At 44.7% G+C, this 23,284-nt stretch overlaps 2 protein-coding genes across 3 annotated transcripts in view; one reads left to right on the top strand and one right to left on the bottom strand.

Annotated features, from left to right (window-relative positions):
• The window catches only part of NCALD (neurocalcin delta), a 61,617-nt gene extending 47,867 nt beyond the window's left edge, over positions 1-13,750 (top strand). For both annotated transcript variants that reach the window (XM_086741098.1, XM_086741099.1), the window contains exons 3-4: positions 3,661-3,766; positions 4,063-13,750. In XM_086741098.1, the coding sequence (XP_086597224.1) occupies positions 3,661-3,766; positions 4,063-4,160 (204 nt within the window). In that variant the 3' untranslated portion in view covers positions 4,161-13,750. The remainder of the gene's footprint in view (positions 1-3,660; positions 3,767-4,062) is intronic.
• A 947-nt stretch (positions 13,751-14,697) lies between these two features.
• Positions 14,698-23,284, bottom strand: part of GRHL2 (grainyhead like transcription factor 2) — a 69,213-nt gene continuing 60,626 nt past the window's right edge. Inside the window, exons 15-16 of the mRNA XM_086742519.1 lie at positions 19,572-19,636; positions 14,698-18,352 (exon numbers count right to left, since the gene is read on the bottom strand). Coding sequence (XP_086598645.1) covers positions 18,238-18,352; positions 19,572-19,636 — 180 coding nt within the window. The 3' untranslated portion in view covers positions 14,698-18,237. The remainder of the gene's footprint in view (positions 18,353-19,571; positions 19,637-23,284) is intronic.

The raw sequence follows: 23,284 nt of genomic DNA, 5'->3' as shown, positions 1-23,284 counted from the left end.
GTGTCTTAAAATAAGAGTTCAAATAAAAGATGGAAACCTTGTTCTAAGGGTACATTTTTTCACCGTATGGAGTCATAAGGCATCTTAAGAATACTGAGCTGAGAGACAAGAATAACACTTTCAGTTTAATACAAACAGAGCACACATGTTTCACTAGCTTATTTGTGAGCCAGGAAGAAACAGAAGCTGATATGGGAAGAAGCAGAAGTTGATATGGCTCTCAGCAAAGACAGTGTCAAAAATCCCCATGAGATTGAGAGGAAAGCAATTATTTATTTTTTCCAGGCTGATTATTTGCTTCATGAGACTTTCAGCAGTCAAAATTTAATTTTATTTTAATGGAGCAAAAAGGGTTGATGGAAGATTTGTGCTGTCATTGCTGCCATCACCATAAGGAGCTCTTTGACATGTTGCCAAGTATAACAGGAAAGCGCAGCCCCCACCAAGGTTTCTGTCCCAAGTGCAGTTGTGGCAGCCAGGAGCTGAGAGCAAAATGTGTGTGAATGGGTATGGGGGTGAGATTTACCCTAAATCACCCGCCACTGCTTATCCATGGGCAGGTGGAAAAATCAAAGGGGAGAAGTCTGCATGGAATGAGCTAGTTCAGATTAATCCAGAGCCTGTGCTTGCTCCAGCAATGCAGACAGGGCTCTGGAAGCACGATTTCTTGGTGGCCCTCAAGGGCACCAGGGAGATATAAGGAGTCCTCCTGACAAATGTCCACCTGCAAAGGCTGCCCTGGCTGCTGATAGATAATCACCTCCAAACCTTCTTCTGAAGGCCACCAATGGTTTTTGGCCCAAGTGCTGCAAGGCCAAGGAGTTGTGCTCCACGTGGCGTGAAACCTGTGCAGCCTTTCAGTCCCAGGTCATAGCCTAGGGTTAGTAGAGCCCAGCTCCACGTAATGATCGCATCAAACCAGCTTCCTTTCAAAGCCTGCTCTTTCAAACATGCAATAAAGAACTCTGTGCGGCCACATTGAATTAATACAGGGCAGGTCTCAAGATTCTTAATCAGCTTTAGCTGGCTTTTACTTTGGGAAAACTTCCCACTAAACTTCTGAGTAAGGACATAAGAATTTGTCCAGAGTAACCATTTTCAGCATGAAAGGAACGCTTACTATGTTATTCCCATCTGGCTTTCCTAGAATATCTCATCTGTTATTCCCTTCACACGCCTCTGTGAAAAGGACCCTGTAGGATGAAGTCATCCTGAAGTGCTTTTTTTTTGTCCTAAAAATCTGCATATTCTTACTATGGTTACTTTGATCAGGGTAAACACGCCTGTGCTCCCGGTCCGGGGCATTCCTCCCACACTTTCAATACAGATTTTCTGCTTTGCTCTCCTCTCACCCAGAGTGAGGGAGTGACCCCTCCACCTCTCTTCCTACCCCAGACAAAAGCCAGACAGCTTAAGATGCTTAAACATTGGCAGATTTATAAGCCTCATCTCTGCTTTGACCCCTGCAAGCCTTGCATGCTGATGAGGATGAGGAAGGGGTAAATTCTTACTGTCCACCCTCTCCTTTTATTTTCTTCCCCTGTTGCCTCCTTCCTCCAGCTCCCTCATCCCTATGTTCATGATTTTGCATGTTCATCCTTTCTTCTGCCCCCTGGTTATCCGATGATGAGGGCCATGTGGACAGCATCCCTGCCTGTACTGAGGCTCTTCCCAGTATTCTGGAACCCTAATTCTCCTGGCAGCCTTTGGGCACTCCTACAGTCCAAATCATGATGATAAGGATGATGGTGATGATGACGACAATGACTAAAAAGGTGCACACCACTTTTCCATTCAGCCAGCAGCTCTTCATGCTGAGATGTTCTCCTCTTCTCCCCTGCTCAGGCTCACAGCCAGCATTACAGCCTTACTGGAGAGCAGACCAGGAAATCCACAGCCACGGTGTTGGTGATATCACTGAGGCAGCAGATGTGTGACTGCACAGAGCATTAGTAATGGATAATTAATTAAACAGACAAATGCTTTTCTCAGGCTGTAACTCTTTGAGTCATTTAAAGTCCAGAAGATGTGAAAGGTGAGCTGTTGACAGAGGAAAAGTCAGCAAGACGGCCAAGGAAGCGGGTACTCCCTAGTCTGAGTGTAAAATGTCCGTGCTGCGTAGCGGCATCCTCCAGCTGGTGAATCTGTGCTGTCACCTTCCCGGAGCCGTCCCTTGGGGACCCTGGGCCAGATGATGGGAGCGTGCTAGGAAGCAGAGAGCAAATAGCGAAAGCAATCATGTCTGCACTAAGTTATCAACTGACTGCTGCAGACACCGTGTTGGGGGGGAAGCAAGAATTTGAATCTGTGGAAGAAAGGGATAGAATCATAGAATGGTTTGCGTTGGAAGGGACCTTTAAAGGCCATCTAGTCCAACCCCCCGGCAAGTAGCAGGGACATCTCCAACCAGATCAGGTTGCTGAGAGCCCTGACCAACCTGGCCTTGAATGTTTCCAGGGATGGGGCATCCACCACCTCTCTGGGCAACCTGTGCCAGTGTTCCACCCCCCTCAGTATAAACAATTTTTTCCTAATATCTAATCTGAATCTACCTCCCTCTATTTAAATACCATTACCCCTCTTCCTATTGCAACAGGCCCTGCTGAAGAGTTTCTCCCCTACAGACCAGGGCTGAAGTGACTGCCCAGCACAGTGCTCATCAGACAGCAGCCAACGGGCGGCAATGGGAAGCAGAAGGAGCTGGTCAGAGCAGGGCAACATTGCTTTGGGCTGGGACGTGCTGCCTCTCCTAATGACCAGGAGGGTCGCCCAAGGCCATCACCCTGCGGCCGGCTTGCTGCTGCTGTTCTCCCAGCTCTGCAGCACCCTAAAGACATCTGACACAAAACCCACTTGTTTACTGGTACTGCTCACTTTTGCAGGCAGCATCTGGATAATCCATTCAGAGACAACAGTTCGTCCTTGTTTTAAAATTAACATTACCTCTCTCTTAGGGGCAGCTAGTGCCATACGTGACTAATGGATTTGTTTGTGCAGAAAATAGCTATCGGTGGCACCAGTGCCATGTGGGACTAGAACATCTGCTCTCTGTGGAACGAATTGTGAATGGGGTTTTGGGCCGTGTACCCAAAGAAAAGGCCACCTCCTTGCTGGTCAAGTTTTCATTATCTGTGAGACACAGCAAATGCAGGGAGTGAGTCACTGCCCTCCCCAGAGGCAGGATGCTGACCAAGGAGGGAGGGAAAGGAGATGGGGGAAGCAAAGGCAGGGTGAGGAGATGGAGGTGGTGAGGATGGAGCCTGAGTGGCCGAAGCACGAAACCACACCACAGCACAGGACAGGACCTTGGTAATCCTACCGTTCCCTCAGGGACTGGGAGCTGCCAGTGCCTAACACACTATGCAAGGGATAAATTCAACCAAAGACTGTTTTAATCAGGAAAAATGTAACCTCAGCCCAAACCCAGATTGTCTTCAACTGTGACTAAATCAGGAAACACTATTTCATAAATGAGCGTCCCACTGAAGAGGGCAGCTGCATGTACTGATGCCATCTGACTCCCTTCAGCATCCAGAGAGCAGGTCCCAGCCGATGCTTATGGGATATTTTCTGCCTATTTCTATCACCAGGAGACAGTCATACCTCTGCATTAAGATAGTGTGTTTCTTACCAGCTCTTTGCTCCTGTCATACCACACAGGCAATCTATAAGATGGTTTCTTCTGTAATGAAGATGCCAGAAGATGAGTCAACACCAGAGAAGAGGACAGAGAAGATCTTCCGCCAGATGGACACCAACCGTGATGGTAGGCACCCTCCATATGCCGGGATGGCTTCCTCTATTCCCATGCTGTGTGGCTGGGCTGTCCTGCCCACATGGGGCGACCCCTCAAACCCACCACTTCTCCTCCAGCCTCCCAGGCAAAGCCACCACCATCTGCAGCCAGCAGGGTGCAGGCAGGCAGGGCTTTGCCTTGCGAGGTCACTTCCCCAGGGATTTTCCTTGGGCTCCCCCAGCTTCCTTTCATCGTGCTTGTCCAGAGGCTTGGCAGGTGAGCTGCGACCTGCCACATGCGCTAAGCAAATGTGTTTCTTTTTCTAGGAAAGCTCTCTCTGGAAGAGTTCATCCGAGGCGCCAAGAGCGATCCATCCATAGTCCGTCTCCTGCAGTGTGATCCCAGCAGCGCCGGCCAGTTCTGAACCCATTCTTTGGATGAATTATGTATCTGCTTTTTTTTTTTTCTTGCCAAACAACATTCATGGTAGTGTTGCCTCTGTATGGCCAATTATGCCTTCATTTGTGGCATCTTATAGCTTCTTTTGTTGTGGATTAATTATAAGAATGCTGAATTGCTCTTAACAATTTGTCCAGAGCATGGGCAGTACTGTTTTAAACAGATATTGTGGTGTTATCGTTGTTTTAAAGATTTTGGTTTTGGTTTTTTTTGTTGTAATGTGTCTGTTTTGGAAAGTTCACATTGAGAAGGAGTAAACCAACAACAAAACCCTTGGCAGCAAGACACAGTGACAGATTTTAGATTGCTGCTTTAGTAGCTGCAGGACCTGAAAGTGTAGTAGAGGTGGAACCAAAGGGGTTGTGATGGGTGAGGTAGGATTCACCTGGAACCTCCTCTCCTGTCCAGGAGGTGCCAGTTAAGGTCAAAGACAGGATCGGGAAGAAGTACAAAAAGTGCAAAACATGTGCAGGGTGTATCGTCCACACCTCTGCTCCTATGCCTCATTGTTTCAATGCTGTGAACATTTTCCAGGTTGTGAAGGAGGAGGGGAAAAAACAGAAATTGACCTTTTTTTACTAGGTTTACAGTTGATTTCACATGGCTTTATCTGAAAATTCAGCAATTCTGATCCCTAAATCCACAACTGACAATACCTCTTGCCGTTTGGGATCAGCAAAGGCAGACACAGAAAACTGGGTCTCAACAATGAATTTAAGGGAGATACATGTTGAATGTGAAATTTTCAGGTTAGTAATAAAGCAGTTTCTAGTAAGGAGAGTGGGCATTCACGTGAGGAACTCACGGACACCTGCAAGCAGCTCCAGCTGAGGCACATCTGCTGTTCTTGCATAGTAGGAAGTTTGGGGGTGTTTTTGTCTCTCTCCACATAGGTAATGGAGTCTGTGGGCCTGCTCTTAGGGGAAGGCTGTCATCAAAACTTGTTTTAAACATAAAATTGTAGCATTTATATTTCATTTATTTTAGTAAAGTTCAAAAAATCTGTACTGAAACAAGGAAATGGTACGCTTTATGGTATATTTATATATATAAAAATTAAAACAAAAAAAAAAAAAAGATCAGCTCTCGAGAGAAATTGAATGTTTATCTTTTCGCCTAGATGCTGGAGTTCTGAAATTTGCTGCTGCAAAACTTTATCCTTCGGTCAAAGTTGCTGTATGCAAAGCTAGTACACAGACGTGGGATTTCTTAGGGACTTTACAAGCGCTGCTGCGACAGAAAAGCTTTAGCGACAGGAGGCATTATGCTGACTAAATTGGCATTAATCTGTCATTAGCTAAAGTCTGCTCTGTGATCCCGTTGGAGAGGTACCCCTGTAGGCAGTGGAAGGCGTTGGGAATTTGTGAGCTCGTTAGAGTAACCTTTGTCTGACAGGCAAGGTTGGCATTTTGTCAAGTGACCTTGTAGATGCTAATCCCCAGTAGCCTTAATTTGAAATAAACTACGTCAAATAAGTCTGCTTTGCAGATGATGATTAGCTAAGTACTAATTAGAAGTCATGAATAAGTAGCCGAGTATGAATAATTTTTTCTTGAACACTAGATAGCCTGTACAATAACTGAGAGGAGAAATCCTAGACTTAGTTTTTCCATACCATTTGCTTTGCCAGGTGTGAAGTGCAGAGCATATTAAAATAAAATAAAAATAAATTTTAAATAACATTGCTAATCATTTGTAGTAAAATTATTATGAGTGGCTAATTACACTCAATAAATGTCTTCAGGCACACATCTTTGTCTCAAATGATCACAGAAATCCAACTGATGATATATTCCCATTATATTAATAAAAATACCGAGCAGAGATGCGTGTGGGGAAATGAGAAAGTGAAAGAGGCCCAACTACAGACACAAATAGATTTCAATATCTGGCGCTTTTAGCTGTTACAAGCATCACTGGCAAATTTTGCACCAATTCTTCCGGTTGATACGAATCTCTTTCTCCCTGATCTTCGTTAGACATCCTGTGCACAAATCCAACCCTTCAAAGGAGAGCCTGGGCTTCCTTTCCTCAAGGGAATTTTCTGCTTTACTCAGAGAGGTTCAGACCCTATCTCTTGTATCCATCACCTCATGTGTATCAAAAGCCAAGCACTCAATTTTTTTGAGCACTTTGAGGGTTATCTTTCAGCAGGACAAGCCTGGCCAGACTGCTGGGGGTTGCCGCAGGAAGGTCAGTGGAGATGCGCTGATCGACACCCCCTCCATCAGAGGGGAACAGCCCATCCCGCTGCCCCAGCCACTCCCAGGACACTCCATCACCACCACTGCCTGGCATGACTAGGTGACGCTGGAGGAACCCTGCTGAACTTCTAACCTACTGCCCAGATCCAGCTGGCAGTTGCTGCAGGTGAACTTGGATACCTTCTGCAGCCCCATCTTCTTAATGTTGTGAAAGCAGTTGCCTGTGACTGAAACTTTTAAAAACGCTGCCTTTTATTTAAGCAACTGCATTCCATCTCTTTTTAGTTTTCTAAGATATTTCTGTCCCAGAACCTAATCTCTTAATTGGTTCTTGCTCGATAGTTTTGGGGCTGTGGAGCCACGTGTTTATTCTACACAATACGTGTTTGAAAACATAACCTGCAATATGATCCTAGGCCAGCAAACATCTAATTCTTCCCTCAGTTCACAAAATCTGGAAGAATAAGAACCGGCCTACAGCTGCAGAGGATGTAGCTGGAGATAAGACTGTTGTATAAACATTTCCAGAGTGAACTAAGGTTATTCTTTTACCCGAGTACAACTGATGATTGGTATTGTTTTAAATTATTAACTATCCCTTTCTTTCTCAGCCTCTGTGTGTACTTTAGAAGCGATCCATAGCTGGAGTTACGATAGGAGCACCCGCAGACCCCAGATCAGCAGGACAGCAGCGGTGTGCTGCGCCTCCAATTGGGATTTTCTGCTTTGCTGCCGTTCGCATTTGCAATCATCACTGCCTTCATAAACCTTTTGAAGACAAAATGACCTCTCCTGTATGAAATAGCACGGCAAGTCAGACACTTTCAAGTGATCAATTAGCGATATTTCCACACAGGAAGGAGAGCAGACAGCACGTACTATTTCACATCACCTCTCCATCCATTTTGTAGATGTGTTCTCCAGTATTAGTTGCATGTGAAAGAGGTTTACCTTCACTCATGTGTTGGCCGCATGAGTTAATCAGTACATCCCGCGTGTAGACTGAATCTGTGGAAAATGCCAGTCCCATTTATCCGGCACTCCCAGCCAGCTTGCCAAACTCTGGGCTGGAAGATGCGAGGTGAGGACTGCAGCTTGCATGATCTGCAGCAGCCTGTCTTTGGCTTAGGGTGCTTTGGGAAAGGAAAACGGAACACAACCCTTGCAAAACCAGCATGCATGTGTTTTTGTGAGCCCTTACAGTCTGGGAGGGGCTGAAGAAAGATCTATGTTTCAATGTTATTTGAAGCCCTGTGAGTTCACAGCAGTGGATGCTCCTGAGTTGCACAGAGCTGTACTGTTCCTCTTGCCGCTCTTAGGAGCTTGTAGGATTTTTATCTCATTTTCTCCTTTGTTGTTCTCTGTTCTAAAGTTTGACCTCTACATTTTCTAGATACTGCTGCTTGAGACAGTAAGCCAGAAGTGTGTGACTTCTGAGGCTGGGCAAGGTCTATGTGCACACCAGCATGGGAAGTGGTCACACACGACCAAGTCCCCCTGGTTCAATAACTGCCCCTGGGTCTGAGCCCCAGGGCTTTTCAGCATGTGCTCTCTTCACTGATGGCAAACGTGCCATAATGCGGCTTATCTTAATTTTCTTTCACTGCCGACCAGGCTAAGTCGCATTACCTTGCATTTGCTGTGGGCTGGAAGCACACACATGGGCAGAAACCTCGGCTCAGCTGACTCATGGAAACTTGGTGAACTGTGGTAACTTGATGTTGAGCCCTAATCCACAGACTAAGCCGAGATGAGAACGTGGCCATGGCTGTACGTCTCCCAGTACATGTGAACCGGGGAACACGGTGACACCTGGCAGGTCCCTGGGGACATGTGGCAGTGGGGGAATCTCCTGCCTACCTCAGAACAAATGCCCTGAGCTCAGCTGTCTCCGTTCTTTTAAAACTCGTTTTTATTTTTTTTTTTTTTAGCAACAGTGGTGAAGGTAGCAATATAGCACGGTCAGGATAAAGGAGGCACCGTTCAAAAGAGTTTCCTTTTGAAGCCTGGCGTACAAGCGCCAAGTGACAGACGTGGAGGGGAGGGCTGGACAAGACCTCCTGAACAGCCGCTATGTCAGTTCCTCCTTTTGTGTTTCTCCTGGTGCTCCCTCGGTTCCCCGGTGAGGCAGACCTTGGGCTCAGGAGTTTGATGTCAGGTAACCAGTGCAAGACCAGCCGAGTATTTCACCTGCCCTTTGCAGAAACATTTGGATGTGTCCTTTGCTCTGTGTCTTGCTGGGTGGGATCTCACATAGGAGTCTGAAAGTGTGGGAAGCTGGGTTTCCTTGGTATTGCGGGCAGAACTCCTGCAGAGAAACTCGGCAAGCGTCAGGCAACCAAGCAGCGCTCAGAGCTGCACGCGGAGTTTTCCATTGACGGTGCAGGAGGCAGATAAGATGGAGAGCAGTGATATGTCAGACCCGTGGTGTAATGTGCTCTGAGATAGGGCTAGGCCAGAAATGGCACCTTCTAGCAGAGCAGCTCTGTTTGCCACTTATTCAGTCAGAGGCGCTGGCAAAGTACATTTTTAAAATACCTTCAGCGTGAACATGCAGCTGCAGGAGTAAAGTAACTCTGCTCTTTCTTACATATAAACAGCAGAGTTGTTCGCTGTACCCCAGTTAGGAGTCAAACAAACAGCTCCCAGAAGGAGCAAAAAGCATTTCCTGAGTGTAACTGAGGGCAAAACGTAGCCCGCAGGAAGGTTTCTTGCCGGTGGTGGTAGACAAGAAGCGAAAGCTCCTCTGGACTCTCAAAGCCCAAGTGTGGTTTTGCAGGCTGGGGAAGGTGAGAAGGACAGCTGTGTTTTAAACACACAGAGGGAAAAAGCAGCAGGGTTTGGAAATTGGTATGGAAAGCAGTGACATGGGAAATCAGAACCACCGTTGAGGGTTTGCAGAAGCCATTAGGTGCCTCTGGCATTCAGAGCAGTAGAATGATCGGTCGGATGTAAAGTCAATCTTTTCGTACCTTGCAGAAACCATCACCAGCTGCCACGGGTCTCCCAGTTAGGAGCATCCCTCGGTCCAGTCTGGCTTTTACTGCTGTTGCTTCCAAGTAATCCATACCAAGAAGTTGTTTCAGGGGTGGGGATGTTCACAGGATAAGATTTAAAGCTTTTCTCCATATCTTAACAAGTAACAGCTGGAAAGGCCAGATGTGAGGGCCTTCTTGCAACATCCAGATTTTATTTCCTCATTGCTCCCACAGGTCCTAAGTGTTATTTTAGTATGTATAGTTGGGATTGAGCTATCACGTGTAAAATGCTGGCTAACGCACAACAAACAAGGCAAAAAAAGAGCTTGGGTTGTAGTGAGCAACGTGAAAAGACTGGAGAAATGAAAAACTGTAAAAGACATCAATGCCTTTGGGTCAGGGTCTGAATTCACAAGGTGAAGCCCCTTTAGCAGCAGTCAGGCACAGACTAGCTCCTCCATGCCAGCCCAGTCCGTGCGACCTCCTGGGCTGCTTCGTCCCCACGTCACCGAGCGCTGAGGCCGGGGACTCCGGGTCCTGCCACAGAAAAGTTTGTCTGAGCTTCATCAGCCTGCTGAGTGCTTCCCAGGTCTCGAAGCATGCCAGAGTGTTCTCTCCATAGTGTTCACTTACCGTGCAGTTCAGACATGTCTTAGGTCTTCCCCTCTTGCCCTGACCTTGTACCAAGGATGTTCTCACCTTCCCAAGGCAGGGGCTCAGGGTGTCCGACTCTCCGAGGCTTTGGGCCCACCTTCCAGTTGCCGTCCCTACCCTCAGTGTGAATGAGCGACAAACACCAGCCCTTGGCATCCGGAGGAGCCAGGCTGGATGCACTCAGACGGAACAGCTTCTGATGTGGTTCCCAGCCCTTGGCCCTCCTGTGTGTACCTTGCCAACCACACTATTTATTTCCCATGATTAAGTAATGGCAGTATGAAACATTGCAAGAACACAATGAACCTCTGGAACAACGTGGTGTTCATTATCATGGATGTGTTTGTTGATGCGCTGCAGACTGAACCTGGCCGGTCCTCTCTCTCCGCTCCCACAGTTTATTCCACGGAGAGCTGATTTCTTCCAGGCAGGAGCAGTACCTTCCTATGCATCACCGTTCAGCGTGTGGTGCCCCTGTGCTGCCTGGAGCACCCAGATGTTGGGGACCAGGAGATAATTTTGGCACAGCAATGTCAGGCGGAAACTCTTCCTGCTGTCTGCCAAAAACACGAGTGGAAGATGTGACCTCTAGTTTTATCCTCCCTGGGGACAGGGGTTTCAGCAGTACTAGGGTTGGCCTCAGGTCCACCAAACGGGATGATGGTAAATTGTAAAACCACCTGAGAAAATCCTCTTAAATTCTAAGCTTCGTTTGTGTTCTTAATTGGCTGCACTCCGAGAGAAGATTAACGAGTCCTATGTGGTTGTTTGGGGGAGAATTCGCAGTTCCTTGCCACCACCACCTTTTTATTTCCTGTCATTAGCTTATTCCCATTTCCAGGGCAACCAAATAGCTTTTGTTAGCATCTGGGAGAAAAAGAAAAAAAAAAAATGGAATTTCAGTCTGATAAGGATCTAAGGAAGCTTACTAAAGACATCGTGCTCTGTGTTAGTCATATGAATGCTCTACAAGATGATGTTTCTTTAGTATTTTGTGTTTAATTTCCTTATCCACGTTTTAGCTGTGTTTGTGATTTATTTATTTATTTTGGATGCTCTCGCATTCAGTCCTGCCAGTCCTTTAGCGTACATGCCAGCGAAATTCCCAACGATCCCAAGAGCAGAGCTGCCTGAACGATCACCAGCGAGGTGGGCTCACTGTGCCTAGTGAAAATGAAGTGCTTAATTACGTTAGGGATCATTTTTGTCTGCACATTTGCTGCAAGGAGACAGATTGAGCTGCATTTCAATATGCTTATCTCTTCCACTTGCTCACTTCAATTCCACCCAACCAGCCTTGTAGTTAATATTTGTGTATTCAGTTCTGTTTCGCCCTTGGACCCGAGGTTACCAATATTGGCCACTTCTGAGAGAAGTACTCGATACCTTTCGATTTTTAAATATTGCCATGTGAATGCTGTGATGGATGCAAAGGTAAATAGTTATACACTTGTTTGTGTAAACTTGGGCAGATATTTTTGATGCTGTAGAGACGAATGAATTGAGGTAAACCTTGGCCGAAAGCTGAATGGATCCAAGCGTCCAGTTCCTGTTTAAGTCCATGACCATTCCACAGGGCGAGCTTTCTCATTTCAGTTCCCTCAGGCATCTCTACATTGCAGCGTAGAGTAGGGATACCCAATCTAAATTTAAATAAGCTACCACGGGCAGACTGACTGCAGCAGCATGGAGTTCAGCATATCCTGTGTCTTGGCAAAATTAGATACCTCTCTAGATGAATGCTCTGTAAGCAAACCTACATATCCTAAGGAAGACTTTTACAACTCCGAAAGGAGAGGGACGACTATGAATTACATGAACTTGGCCCGCATCTTTTTCTTATGGCTGTCTAGAATTGCTAGTATCCTGTGTGTCGTTGCCTGTTGCTATTGTGATGTGTTAATTCCCTCCCTGCCCCGTTCTGCTGTAAGCTCACCTGGTGATGTTCAGAGTCTCCAGCCAGTTCTCAGCCAGGCAAAGCCCCCGGGAAGGATGGCTAGAGGTAAGCTGCCTTCCGGAAGACTGAGGGCCGCTCTCCGGATCTGGCCCTGTGCTGTCGTGTGCTTTGGGAGCGACACGTTGAACCTTCCCGCTAAAATGGAAGTAGATGATCTGGACATTGGAGGAGACAGAGAATTTGGTGGAGGGTCGTGTAAGTGTTTTGTGCCCCCCAGCACGCGCACCTTTCCCCCTCCTATCAGCTTCCAGTTAGGGCCTTTCTTCAACTCTTAGTGCCAGAGTAAAATTTTCTTATGCTGATGATGTATTTGTATTATGCAACGTATTCGGAAAAAAACCCCAGGAGATTATCTCTCTACGACTGTCCTCTCCTCTTAGGAAGCTATTTTCTCTGTACATATGATATACAGAATGTATGGGAGTCTTACCAGCGTTGGTTTGCATTTTTAAGACTGTACTAATTAACGTGTGATACTCTTGTGTTTTCGTAGTGGCATCTTTGATGTAAGATGTAAAAACTATTTAAAATTTTTTTTTTTGTTATTATTCAGCTTTTAGAGATAGCACCAAGGACTGCATGTTCACTAGAATCAGCCTTTTTCAAGGTCCGTCATAGCTGCACACAGGCACTGCTGTTTCACTCAGAGCATAGCACTTCTGTTCTTGTTTTGCTAGGGGTCAGTTTTGAGCGGAAACTGATTCTTCCCGAAGAGTCTAGTTGTCTGTTTTTCCCTCTCTCAGACTCAAGCTTCCCCCTCCCACGCTGTGCGCCAGTCCCGGCCCCAGGAGGAGAGCTGGGAGGAGGGTCCCCTCACATGGGGCATCCTGCCGGCCCCAGCGTCGGGCTTCCTTAGCCCTTAGCTCGCCTGCGTGCACGCTCAGTTTCCCTTGGGACTGCTGGCTAGACCAGGACAAAACCAATGGGTTTGCATTTTAAGATGATTTGTGCAAGTGACTTTAAAATTAATTCACTAAAATTTTGAGAGATTAGGCAATTAAAAAAAAGAAGAGCCTGAGCAGCAGGTTTGGGGTTAGAATATTATTGGATGCTTAATATAGCAAGAACTTGGGGTCAGTCCCTAAAAGATGGCACCATTTGGGGGGGGCTCAGGTCTACATTTCTTGTTGGGTTTGGAGAGGGAAGAGGGGCTCGGATCCAGCCTTTCAGGCAGGGCTGACTGACTCAATGGACTGAGTCTGAGAGATGCTTCTCCAGATCATGTCCTGGGCCAAAAAGGCAAGACATGCTGCAGCTTAGGAGGGTTTTTTCTTTTAGGTTTTTTTTTTTGCTTTTTAATGGAGAAAGCAGTTTGAACTGCACCTGGCAAAATGACTGACTTCAAAAGCATGCTTTTCCTTGTTGTATAGACACTCACAAAACAGTATTGTGTGGTTAAAAAGACGCGTTTGTGATGATAGTTTCTTTTTCAGTGCCAAAATATATAAGCAGTATTGTTTGAAGGGAAATGAGAATTTTTTTACTGTACTGTTATTACTGTTGAACAAATATTGTTTTTAAATGTTAGATTTTGAAGACTTTTGTATTGTAAACTGTTTTGTGACATGGTGCTTTTTCATACTGGAATTACTGATTGCACCTAAATATGAATTATTTTGTTTTCTTATATGAATATGTAACTTTGAACAATCTTGATGAAAACCCATGTATGGCGGATACCGACGGTTCAAACAAATTCTCCTACTGAAATCCCCTAAGTGTTCTTTCCTACTAATAAATATTCTGCTGCAGCTAGCTATGACATGCCATGCGCTGTTACTCCCTTCACACCGGAGCCTTAAAGCCTCCGGTAGCCCCACGGCCTGGTGAGCAAACCTCAGAGAAGCCTTCGCGTGCTGTCCTCGCAGCCCCAGGCTCGTTCACCGCTGCGGGCAAAGGGACAGCAGCCGGGCAAGCCAATTTGGAGGGCTTAGCCAGGGCTTAAGCCGTGCATGAGCACTGTGCTGGCACGTTGCAGCCAGCTGGGCTCTGGGCTGCCAGGACAGTTTTTCATCCAGTGGGTAAAGCTGGCAGTCAGGCACGGGGCAAGATAATGCAGAGTGGTTTATAAAAGCAGAGGAAGGACAGCACAAGGCTGAAAGACCTGGTCCTCCGGAGCTGAAAAGGCCGGCTTAGCTAGGAGCTTTCCCTGCCGTACATAAATCCCTCTCCAGGTTCAGGGCACTTTTTTATCCATTAATGACTAGCACACCATGGGAGGGGCAGGATGTGGGGAGGGACCATTGGTTGGTAGGGGGCAGCTGTGGTTAGTTGCTCCCAGTGTGGCTCATGGGGCGGCAGCAGAGCCCAGGGGCCTCAGCCAGGCTCTGGAGGGGGCTGGTTCACGCTCCTGTCCGTGCTCCTTAAGCTCCTCAAATTCCTACCTAGACTAAATCTGGAGCTGGGATTAGCACCAGGGTGCTAAAAGTAGTTTAAATCCTGCTGGAAGGTAACTGAAACCAGTGCCTATTTCCCACTGCTCCCCCCTGCTGTCTATCAGGCCAGTCACTGAACCCATGTTTTGGTGATTATTTTTTTCACTCTCTGTTTTTGTTTTCTTCATAGAATGAATTTCAATTTTATTGTTTTTGAAAAGTTTTCTAGGCTCAGAAGCAAGACCTCAATCCCCAGTATGTAGTAATACACACACCACAGCAACAGAAATATTATCTCATACATAGGAATATTTATTTTTTTCCTTCTTAAAAATGTACAAAAAATAAAATAACTGTATTTACAGTTTATCAAACCCCTCTCCCAGTTGCAACACTATTAAGTTACATCACCTATTTTCTTAATATAAAAGCACACTATTTATACATGAAGTTTCCTTGTTTGCCAGAAAGAGGGCTTGTCACAAACTTTGGCACAAACATGCTTGTTTGTATCTTGTCTCAATTCATAGGGAATGGAAGAGCATATAAACATTTCATAAGCTTTACATTTTAAAAGTCATAAGACATTCCTTTCCAGTTCCATATCAATACAGCAACTCTGACAGCTGGAGAGTTTAGTTTTTACTAATTGTTTGAATTAATTTACATTTAAACAATCCATAGACTGAAAGAGGAAAATATACAAGAAAGACACTTGATCTCTGAATTCCATTGACCAAAAACTTCATGAGAGAGGACAGACAGGAAAAATAAGTTCTTTCCTTTGTAGTTTACTTTCAGTGGTAAAAATCCTCCAGAATGTCTTGATGGAGATATCACCATACATCAACAAAACTTCACTGCAAGGATGCACTGTATTTTGGGGCTATCAGCACCAGACTGCGTAGAAAGAAACTAAAATTTGGTATTTGGGGGTTTCATAATAAAACGTCAAATGGACGGACATAGTGCCAAATCTGCAGCAGGAACCAAAATGAGAGCTTAGAAGACTATTCTCTTTTTGGACATCTCTATCAGAGTCTTTCGAAACACAACATCTGCAGACACTGCATTGCTCTAATTCTTCACAGGGAAAATGAGTTGAGCAGCAAGCCACCCTTCAGGCTGCACTAGTTAAGATTCAAGACTGCTGTCCTGAAGAAGGAAAGGAAATCAGAGTTTTGTTCCTTTAAATAAACAACCACAGCAGTGCCATGGAGACAAAAGGAGGCAAGGCAGATATTCCTGTCCCCTGCTGAACAGTAGCCAAATCTTACCTCCATTTAACTCATAATATCTGGAAGATCAAGTGTTAATCAATATTTTTTCATCAAAAGCAACATGTATATTTTAAACAATATACATGTGAGCACTTTGTACTCCTCAAGACCTTTAAATCAAGCAGGGCCTGAGGCATGACCAGGGCTCAACTCCTGTACACATTTACTCCTATGCTTCACCTGTACTTCTACCCAGACAGCATGACCAACTGCAAGATCCCAGCTAACATCCTTATGAACCCAAACACCATCAAACGAAATACGTTAACTAACACCACTGCTCATCAGTCCTCTGTGCTGGTCCCAGTTCCTAATGCCACCTGCCAAAACTGTCCTTTTCTTTAGGAGAAAAGTATCCGGGCTAAGTCAGCATAGACTTTTTGTCTGATCCTGAGCCACGTACAATCAAACTGAACCACCATAAATCCCGTGTATTCCCAGGATGTCTGCTCTTGAGCAGGGTAGCAAGAGCATCTTTGCTGGAGTACATATTAATAAAAAGATAATAGAATTACTACAAAACTGTGCATCAGAGGGAGAAAGAACACATGACAAAGGAAGAGGGAGGGAGGGACATAGAACAGAACAGACGCTTTGCAGACATATGTGGATTCTGCTATGTTAGTCCTGACGCTAACAGCCTGAACCTTTTATAGGTTCTGGTCCCACAGAAACTTTGACAGGTACCTAACATTTCTATTTGAAGTACAGATTTTAATGGGATGCTATTGCTAATGAAGTTAAGAAGTGTACAAGAGCTTGCAGGACAACTCATGCAAAAACGTGACCAAATCAGACTGGTCAGCTATCTCAGCTACTTTGCTTGAATGTCAATAGCTCCACACAGCTCAAACACTACAGAATGAGCTCTGTTAAACTAGGTAGTGCTTCTCTACGCCATGAACCACCTAACAGAAAAAGATTCTGTGACTGAATTAAAAAAAAAGACTTCAGAAGGAAAAAAATAAAGAAACTCTGAAGGCTGCATATAGGAAAAGACCCACACTTCTGTCTGTCACATGGGATCCACTTACAGTGCATAGAGAATAAAATGCTTGCAGCTGAAACACAGGATTGTATGCTGAGTGAGGAGCCCACTCTGATAGCCAGAGGAGCTGGAAGGAGAGAGAGAGGTGCTGGGTTTGGATTGCTAGGGACATTCAGGCCTTGAACCTTTTTCTTGGTACAATTTTAGCCTGCAACTTTTTCACTTCACAGAATTCATGAGATGGGGTGGAATTTGATAGGATAACCTTGTGGTTCAACTTGGGTTCAGATCCAGCCCTTGTGAGAGAAACCTTATCTCCACACCTCAGCTGTGGGATACTCAGTCTCAACTGGTAAAATTGTTCCAGTTTCGATAAAATATTTACATCAAGCCCAGGTTTATACCTCACCCAACTGTCCCAGCAATCAAAACAGAATCACTCAATGGAGATACAAGAGCAAGTACCCTTAAAAAGAAAAGTTTGAAGTCCTGTTGTTTACAGTCTAGAGGAATGGTTTAATGAGCAGGCGGCTGCAGGAAGCACCTTCGCTCCACAGGCTTTAGAAAAGCCTACTTTGAGAGCCTCCACTTCACCAACGGAACAGGCAGAAGTCCCTTCCGTACCTCTAGGCACACCAGGCAGCAGATACATGGTGCCTCTTGGATTTGGTGACAGTTGGCTGGCACACTCAGGTATCTACAGCTGGGAGTTGGGCACCTAAGGTGGGTCCCATTGTGCCAGAGCACTCCAGACTCTTGTAGTATGGTTTGCTCCAATGTTTCCATATAAAACTGGGTGGGCAAGGGTGGAGCATACGAGTGCAGAGGCAGCTATCAGGTTCTCAGTACACACTCCTTAACAGACTGCAGCAATCTAATCCTCAGAGAAAGATTCTGTTAAACCCTAAACCCAATACATACAAAAACATAGTGGCAATAAACATGCCCACATACAGTAGTTAAAATATATTATTGCATATTATAAACATTATATACAAAGTTAAAATGGTTTTTTTACCATTTACTTACAAGCGACATTTGTAGCTGAATGCCTTACTTACAAGTCCTCATTGCTACGTGCTGAGAACTACCAGAGGTATTTGGCAAGACTATACACTAGAGAGAGATACAAATCAGTTTGAGCAAGTGAACTCTGTCAGCCACTTTCCCCACCTTTAGCACTACACCAGTGTTTTAGCAATGACAGAGAGAACTACTGGTAAAGTGATTTACACCAGATTTCTGAAACTACACTAGCATGGTTCCTTAACATGTTTTAGAATGAGCTCATCCACACTAAAGTATGGATTAAAATGCCGATTTCACATTTGCAGTGGGTCATCTGGTTACAGATCTGGGGACTGGTAACTGCTTGTACACTAGAGAATGGGGAACAATAAATAAGGGACCAGGTTAACTTGAGTGGCCTTGTGCTTGACAAACCCAAGTCTATCTGCAGCGGGTGCACGTGTGCAGAATGGACAGTATTTTCAAAGCAGTCTTGCAACGGTTTCTCTGATCAATGTCTGTCAAGTTCCCGGGGAATCTTCTGCTTTCCAAGAAAAATGAAATGCTGTGGTTCCTTACAAAAGGGCTGTGCCTAAAGCTAGATCTCCGTCAGCGTGATCTTGAAGCCTTCAACCATGCTCTCCATGTGCAGGATGAATGTGTCCTCATTGGAGTAGTGCTCAATAATATTGTCATCCATATTTACCAAGATACTGGTGACAAAGGCAAAAATCAGTATTTTTATGTACCAGGACACCAAAATGGAAAGCCATACACTCCACTGCATGTGCTCACTTCACTACAATGCAAAAACAGACTCCAGCACATGGCAGTAGAGGGACAATAGTGATACTCATCATCAAGATCTGCCCCATAGACCCTGGATCAGAGGCTGCTACTTGCCAAAGTAATTAAGCTAAGAGACATGCTGGTGCTGGGACATTAACCCACTTCAAAGACTGCCCACAAGGTGAGCTGCACTCCAGATCTCTGGCAGACCCAGCTAGCTGGTGTTTCCCATGCCTTATGTTGGCTCCCCCAGGTATGCCTCCATGCTACTCCTCAGCCACACCACGTGAGCTGCTGCTAACACAGCGAAGCAGTGTAATTTGTGCTTTGCACACAGCTCACAGGCCTAGAACTCAGCTTGGATGTGAGAATATTGACAATAACTATTAGAACTGTATGTGAGTGTTTTTCTGTCTTTAGGGTAAACTGTTTCTTCCAACAAATACAACCCCTGGAAACAGCGTCAGAAAGAAGCAAAACATGAGAAGTTTCACCTGTCTTGTCAGAAGCTAAAGAAATCCTCAGACAAAACAATGCCCTAAGCTAGAATTATGGCTGAAAACCAATGATTGATTTAAAATTATATCACTACAATATTGTGGTTATTTAGAAGTAAAAAAAGTTAAAGTGGAGAGATTCAGATTTATGGCAAGGAGTAGTAGCCTAGCTATTCTAAAACCACAGCTCTGATGCTCATATCTAAATTTACTCAGCCAAAACCCTTGCGGCAAACACTGCCTGCCTGCCTCTCAGATTTGGGCAGTGGCCTACTTCTTCCTAACACTGCTGGGAAACTCCACATCGCATTCACAGCAAAGGCTGTGCCTCTCCCAGGCTAGTGCTCCACAACATTAAGTGTAGAGTCTACAAAACAGACCTTATTAAAATATAGTTTAAAATATATTTTCTAAATACAAATTCTGTTCTTCACAGTAAAGCTATGAATACTGGTCACACAGACTGGAAATTCATGTTTCCTCCTTTGCCACTCCTCGCTGTCTCCATAGACACTTTTTTCAGGGTTATGGGCATGTCTCCTGAAAGTGTTTATACTGGCAGCATTATGATGCCCCAAGCATAGTTGGGATCTCTGAGTACTTATAAAGGATCCTGTAATAGTTCCCAGTTAGTTCGTTTACTTACCCCTTTTTGCTCTTCTTATAAAGTTTTGCAATCTTTTCAACTGGCAATCCATATTTCTCAGAGATCTGAAAGCATAAAAAACAAAATAAATATCATCACAGACTAATGAGAAATATGAAATTATTGCTTCTCACTTTACATAAGGCATTAAAACACTATTTCTGCCAATTTCAACAGGACAGATATACAGAAAAGTCACTCGCAATCATAGAATGGTTTGGGTTGGAAGCGACCTTTAAAGACCATCTAGTCCAACCTCCCTGCAAGGAGCAGGGACATCTTCACTTAGATCACACCATAACTTCATTTAAAGATAATTCAGGGAAGAATAATCCTAAACATCCTGATCAAAAAACTACAATTGTTTCCATCCAGAAACTCGGAGACTTCAGTTTTCATAGAGTGTGAGTCATCAAAACAGCCTCAGCATCTCCTACAGCTCCGCTCAAGGAGTCAACACTCTTCTTAGCTTCAGTTTTTACCAGGGACTTTTTATCTGATCAGCTGCCTTTCTGCCTTCTGTTATTCCAACTTTCCACGCTCGTGGAAGCAAAGGCTCCTTCCGCCAGGCAGGAGGCAGATGAGTAGCAACACAATATGAGCTGAGGGATTCATGGATCAATGAAAAAGCTGTGCACATTTCTATTTCTCAATGGCATTTCAAGGTTTGTTAAGCTAACAAGACCCTCCATGGTGGTACTTCTGTCTGAAAAACATCTTCAAGGTACCGTTTATTGCGGGAGGGTTACAAAAACGCTACACACAGGATCGGGAAGCTTCTGTAGTGTTGGGGAGGTGACTCAGTCTAGTTATTAGGGTGGCAAAATGAGAACACTATTTGGCTCACAAAACATCATCTGAGTGTACAGATAACAAGATGAGATGCCGCACAGAAGTCTGTTAACAAGGTAAAGGACTTCTAAAATACACCTCTTGACAGCTATTCAAATGACAAAGCAGAAAATATAGGAAAACTTTTGAAGGAAGAACTACTTAGCTGACAAATTTTCATCACTATCAAGCACTTCAGTGGGATGCTTTGGCATTGCTTGCAGGAGTATATGAATAACGCCTGTGGTGTGCTCGTGGAGATGGTGTCCCTGAGCCCATAGTCTGAGCCAGGTTTCCTTTCCAAATTATGACTCTTCTTCGAGGGAATAGATCTCACAGTTCATACTTTAGAAGAGGATTGTCCCAAAAGGCAAAATAATTACGGAAGAACGACTATTTGTCAGTGATTCATGTTCTGTGGTACTTTACAGCCAGGCAAAGTAAGTTTCCTGCTCTTCCCAGGTGAAATAAAGTTGCAGCTAAATAGCTGACTATTTATCTTCTGCATTAGAGAACTGAAATGCGCAATTAAAAATCCATTTAAAGACTGCCAAACATCAGTCACAGTAAAATCCTTTCTTTGTGTTTGTGTTCAAGACTTCCATTGAGAAAAAGTGGTATTTTGGAGAAGTAAATTAAGGCAATTATTATTAAACAGAAAATGGAAAGCAAGCAATGGATAAACTAAGCACCAAGGAGAGATTCAATCAGCCACAGGCCGAACCTCAAGCATGGCTCCCATCCAGAGAGCCAGTAAGAGAGAGAATTAATTAGCCTATACTTGTCTACATCACCTACACTTGTATAATTGTCATTTCACCCAAGATACAATTTTGTACTTACAAAGTATAATGTAACTCCAAGATTTTGAAGAACCAATAAAGCTTCTTTTACACTGCAAACAGTTTTCTCTTACCACAGTGTACATTTGTGGCTAATAGAAAGCAGAGGACGTAAATAAGGAGTAACTGATAAGGTACACTAGACCCATCCGCTCCTTACATTTTGCACCTAGCAGAGAACAAAATATAAATTAAATTGTGGGTTGTATTTGCTACTTCAGTTTTGCTCGCACCATCATGTTTCACTGCCCTAATGGTGCTGGAGGTACTGATGCTAGTCCTGGTTCCATGTTCTCACCTGCCTTGGGAGATGCCTAATTCAGCATCAAGGTAGCACAAGCTCATACACTCTATGGCCACACTCTCCCTGCTGTGGGGAACCGTCCAGTTTGTACATTTAGAAGAAGAGAGGTTTCACCCCACTTGTCTTATATATAAGTCACAAAAGCATCCTCACTATTGGACTATAAAACCGATTTTTTTCACTCTGAGCTCTATATAGCCTAAGCAAAAGGCTCTATGTAGCCTATGGAAAAACTATGCAACCACATGCACAGGGTGGAAATGCTTCCATACATACTCAGCTTATCTGGAGCAAGTTCAAGTCTTTGCTCTGAACAAGGCAGAACAAGGGTGATTTGAACCCAGGGTTTGCTGTATCCCTGTGTGGCACGTCCTAACCTATTCCAGCTGCTCCCCAGCTACTCTCCGTCACAGATGAGACAGGCTGCCCCACCTAGCCTTCGTGAACACCTACCCAGCCTACACACAAAAATCCAAGGGAGGATCCATAGGCAGGATCCCCAGTAGAAGGAATCACCTAGACCTGGACAGAAGTATTTGTGTAGGTACCCACACCTTGCCCCTCACTCACACTCTACCCCTGGCTACCACCATCTTTCCAAGTCTCCCCTCCTTTGATGCCTCATCCTGCGCTGCCCACGGAGGGCAGCTGCCTGACCTGAGGATGGTGACTCCTCTGGGGTACCCAGGTGCCACAATGTAAGGCCAAATCTTGACTGTCTTAAAGAAGTTCTCAGAGAAACTTTCACATTCTCCTTTTATTCTTTCATACCTTCTAGCTTTGCTTACCGCAGTGTGGCTAGAAAGGTGTCAAATAAGAAATCTGGTGCTGAATTATTGTATCTGTGGTTTTGTCGTACACCTAAATTTAAGCTTTCATGTAAAGTAATAATAAAAATGGCTCAATTTCATCGGATTGTTGAAAAAAATCCTTCGTAACAGGCACCAGGGGAAAACTGCAACCCAAAACTGCAGAAAACGTCACAATTGTGTGAAAATTAGAAAATTATTTATCTTCCTATCTGAGTTGTTAACTCTGAAGTCTAGTGATATTGTAAAGATCAGTACTTGAGGGACACTTTTCACTGACAACACACAAATAAACAAGCAGTGACAAACATTCCTGTACCAGGGAGGTTTAATATCAGCTAATATACAGCATTCTGCACATTCCAGCATAAAATTTTCCTAAGATATTTTGGATACCTAACACTTATGCATTCCAAATGTTGCTCAAAGTGGACTGGGGCTCTGGGACACCACTTCCTACATAAGCTATGAGAGGTAAGGCTGAGAAAGCCTTGCGTCTCACACTGCCTATGACAGGTGTAGGAATTATATAACACACAGGGATTAGTGAGCTTTGCGAAAGACTTCCAGCTGACTGAATAAGCACATTTCTCAGGAACCCCTAAGGATTCAACTGATTATACCAAACAGTGAGCTGTGGAAGCAAGGCTTGAAGTGGGGGTATGGGACAGCCTCCCACTCACAGGCTCAGAAAACAAGTCTCCAGCGCAAATGTGCTAAGTCCTGTTGCAGAATCTGAGAAAGCAGAGAGCTAGCATCTGCTAGGGCATCTCACTTAACACCCTCTTCTGAAACACGTTTGTTGCCAGCTCAGGGGGAACACCACTACTGCCAACTTCCATATAAAACAACAGGATTTCTCACCTGACTCCAAGCACACTACAATAAATTTATAAAGATATCTTTATTCAGAGGAATATTTTCCTT

The sequence above is a fragment of the Chlamydotis macqueenii genome, chromosome 2 (assembly GCF_036417535.1).
Source record: "Chlamydotis macqueenii isolate bChlMac1 chromosome 2, bChlMac1.mat, whole genome shotgun sequence".
In the NCBI taxonomy this organism is placed as follows: Eukaryota; Metazoa; Chordata; class Aves; order Otidiformes; family Otididae; genus Chlamydotis; species Chlamydotis macqueenii.
Note: the sequence above shows the minus strand (reverse complement) of the source record. Positions and strands in the feature narration are given on the sequence as shown.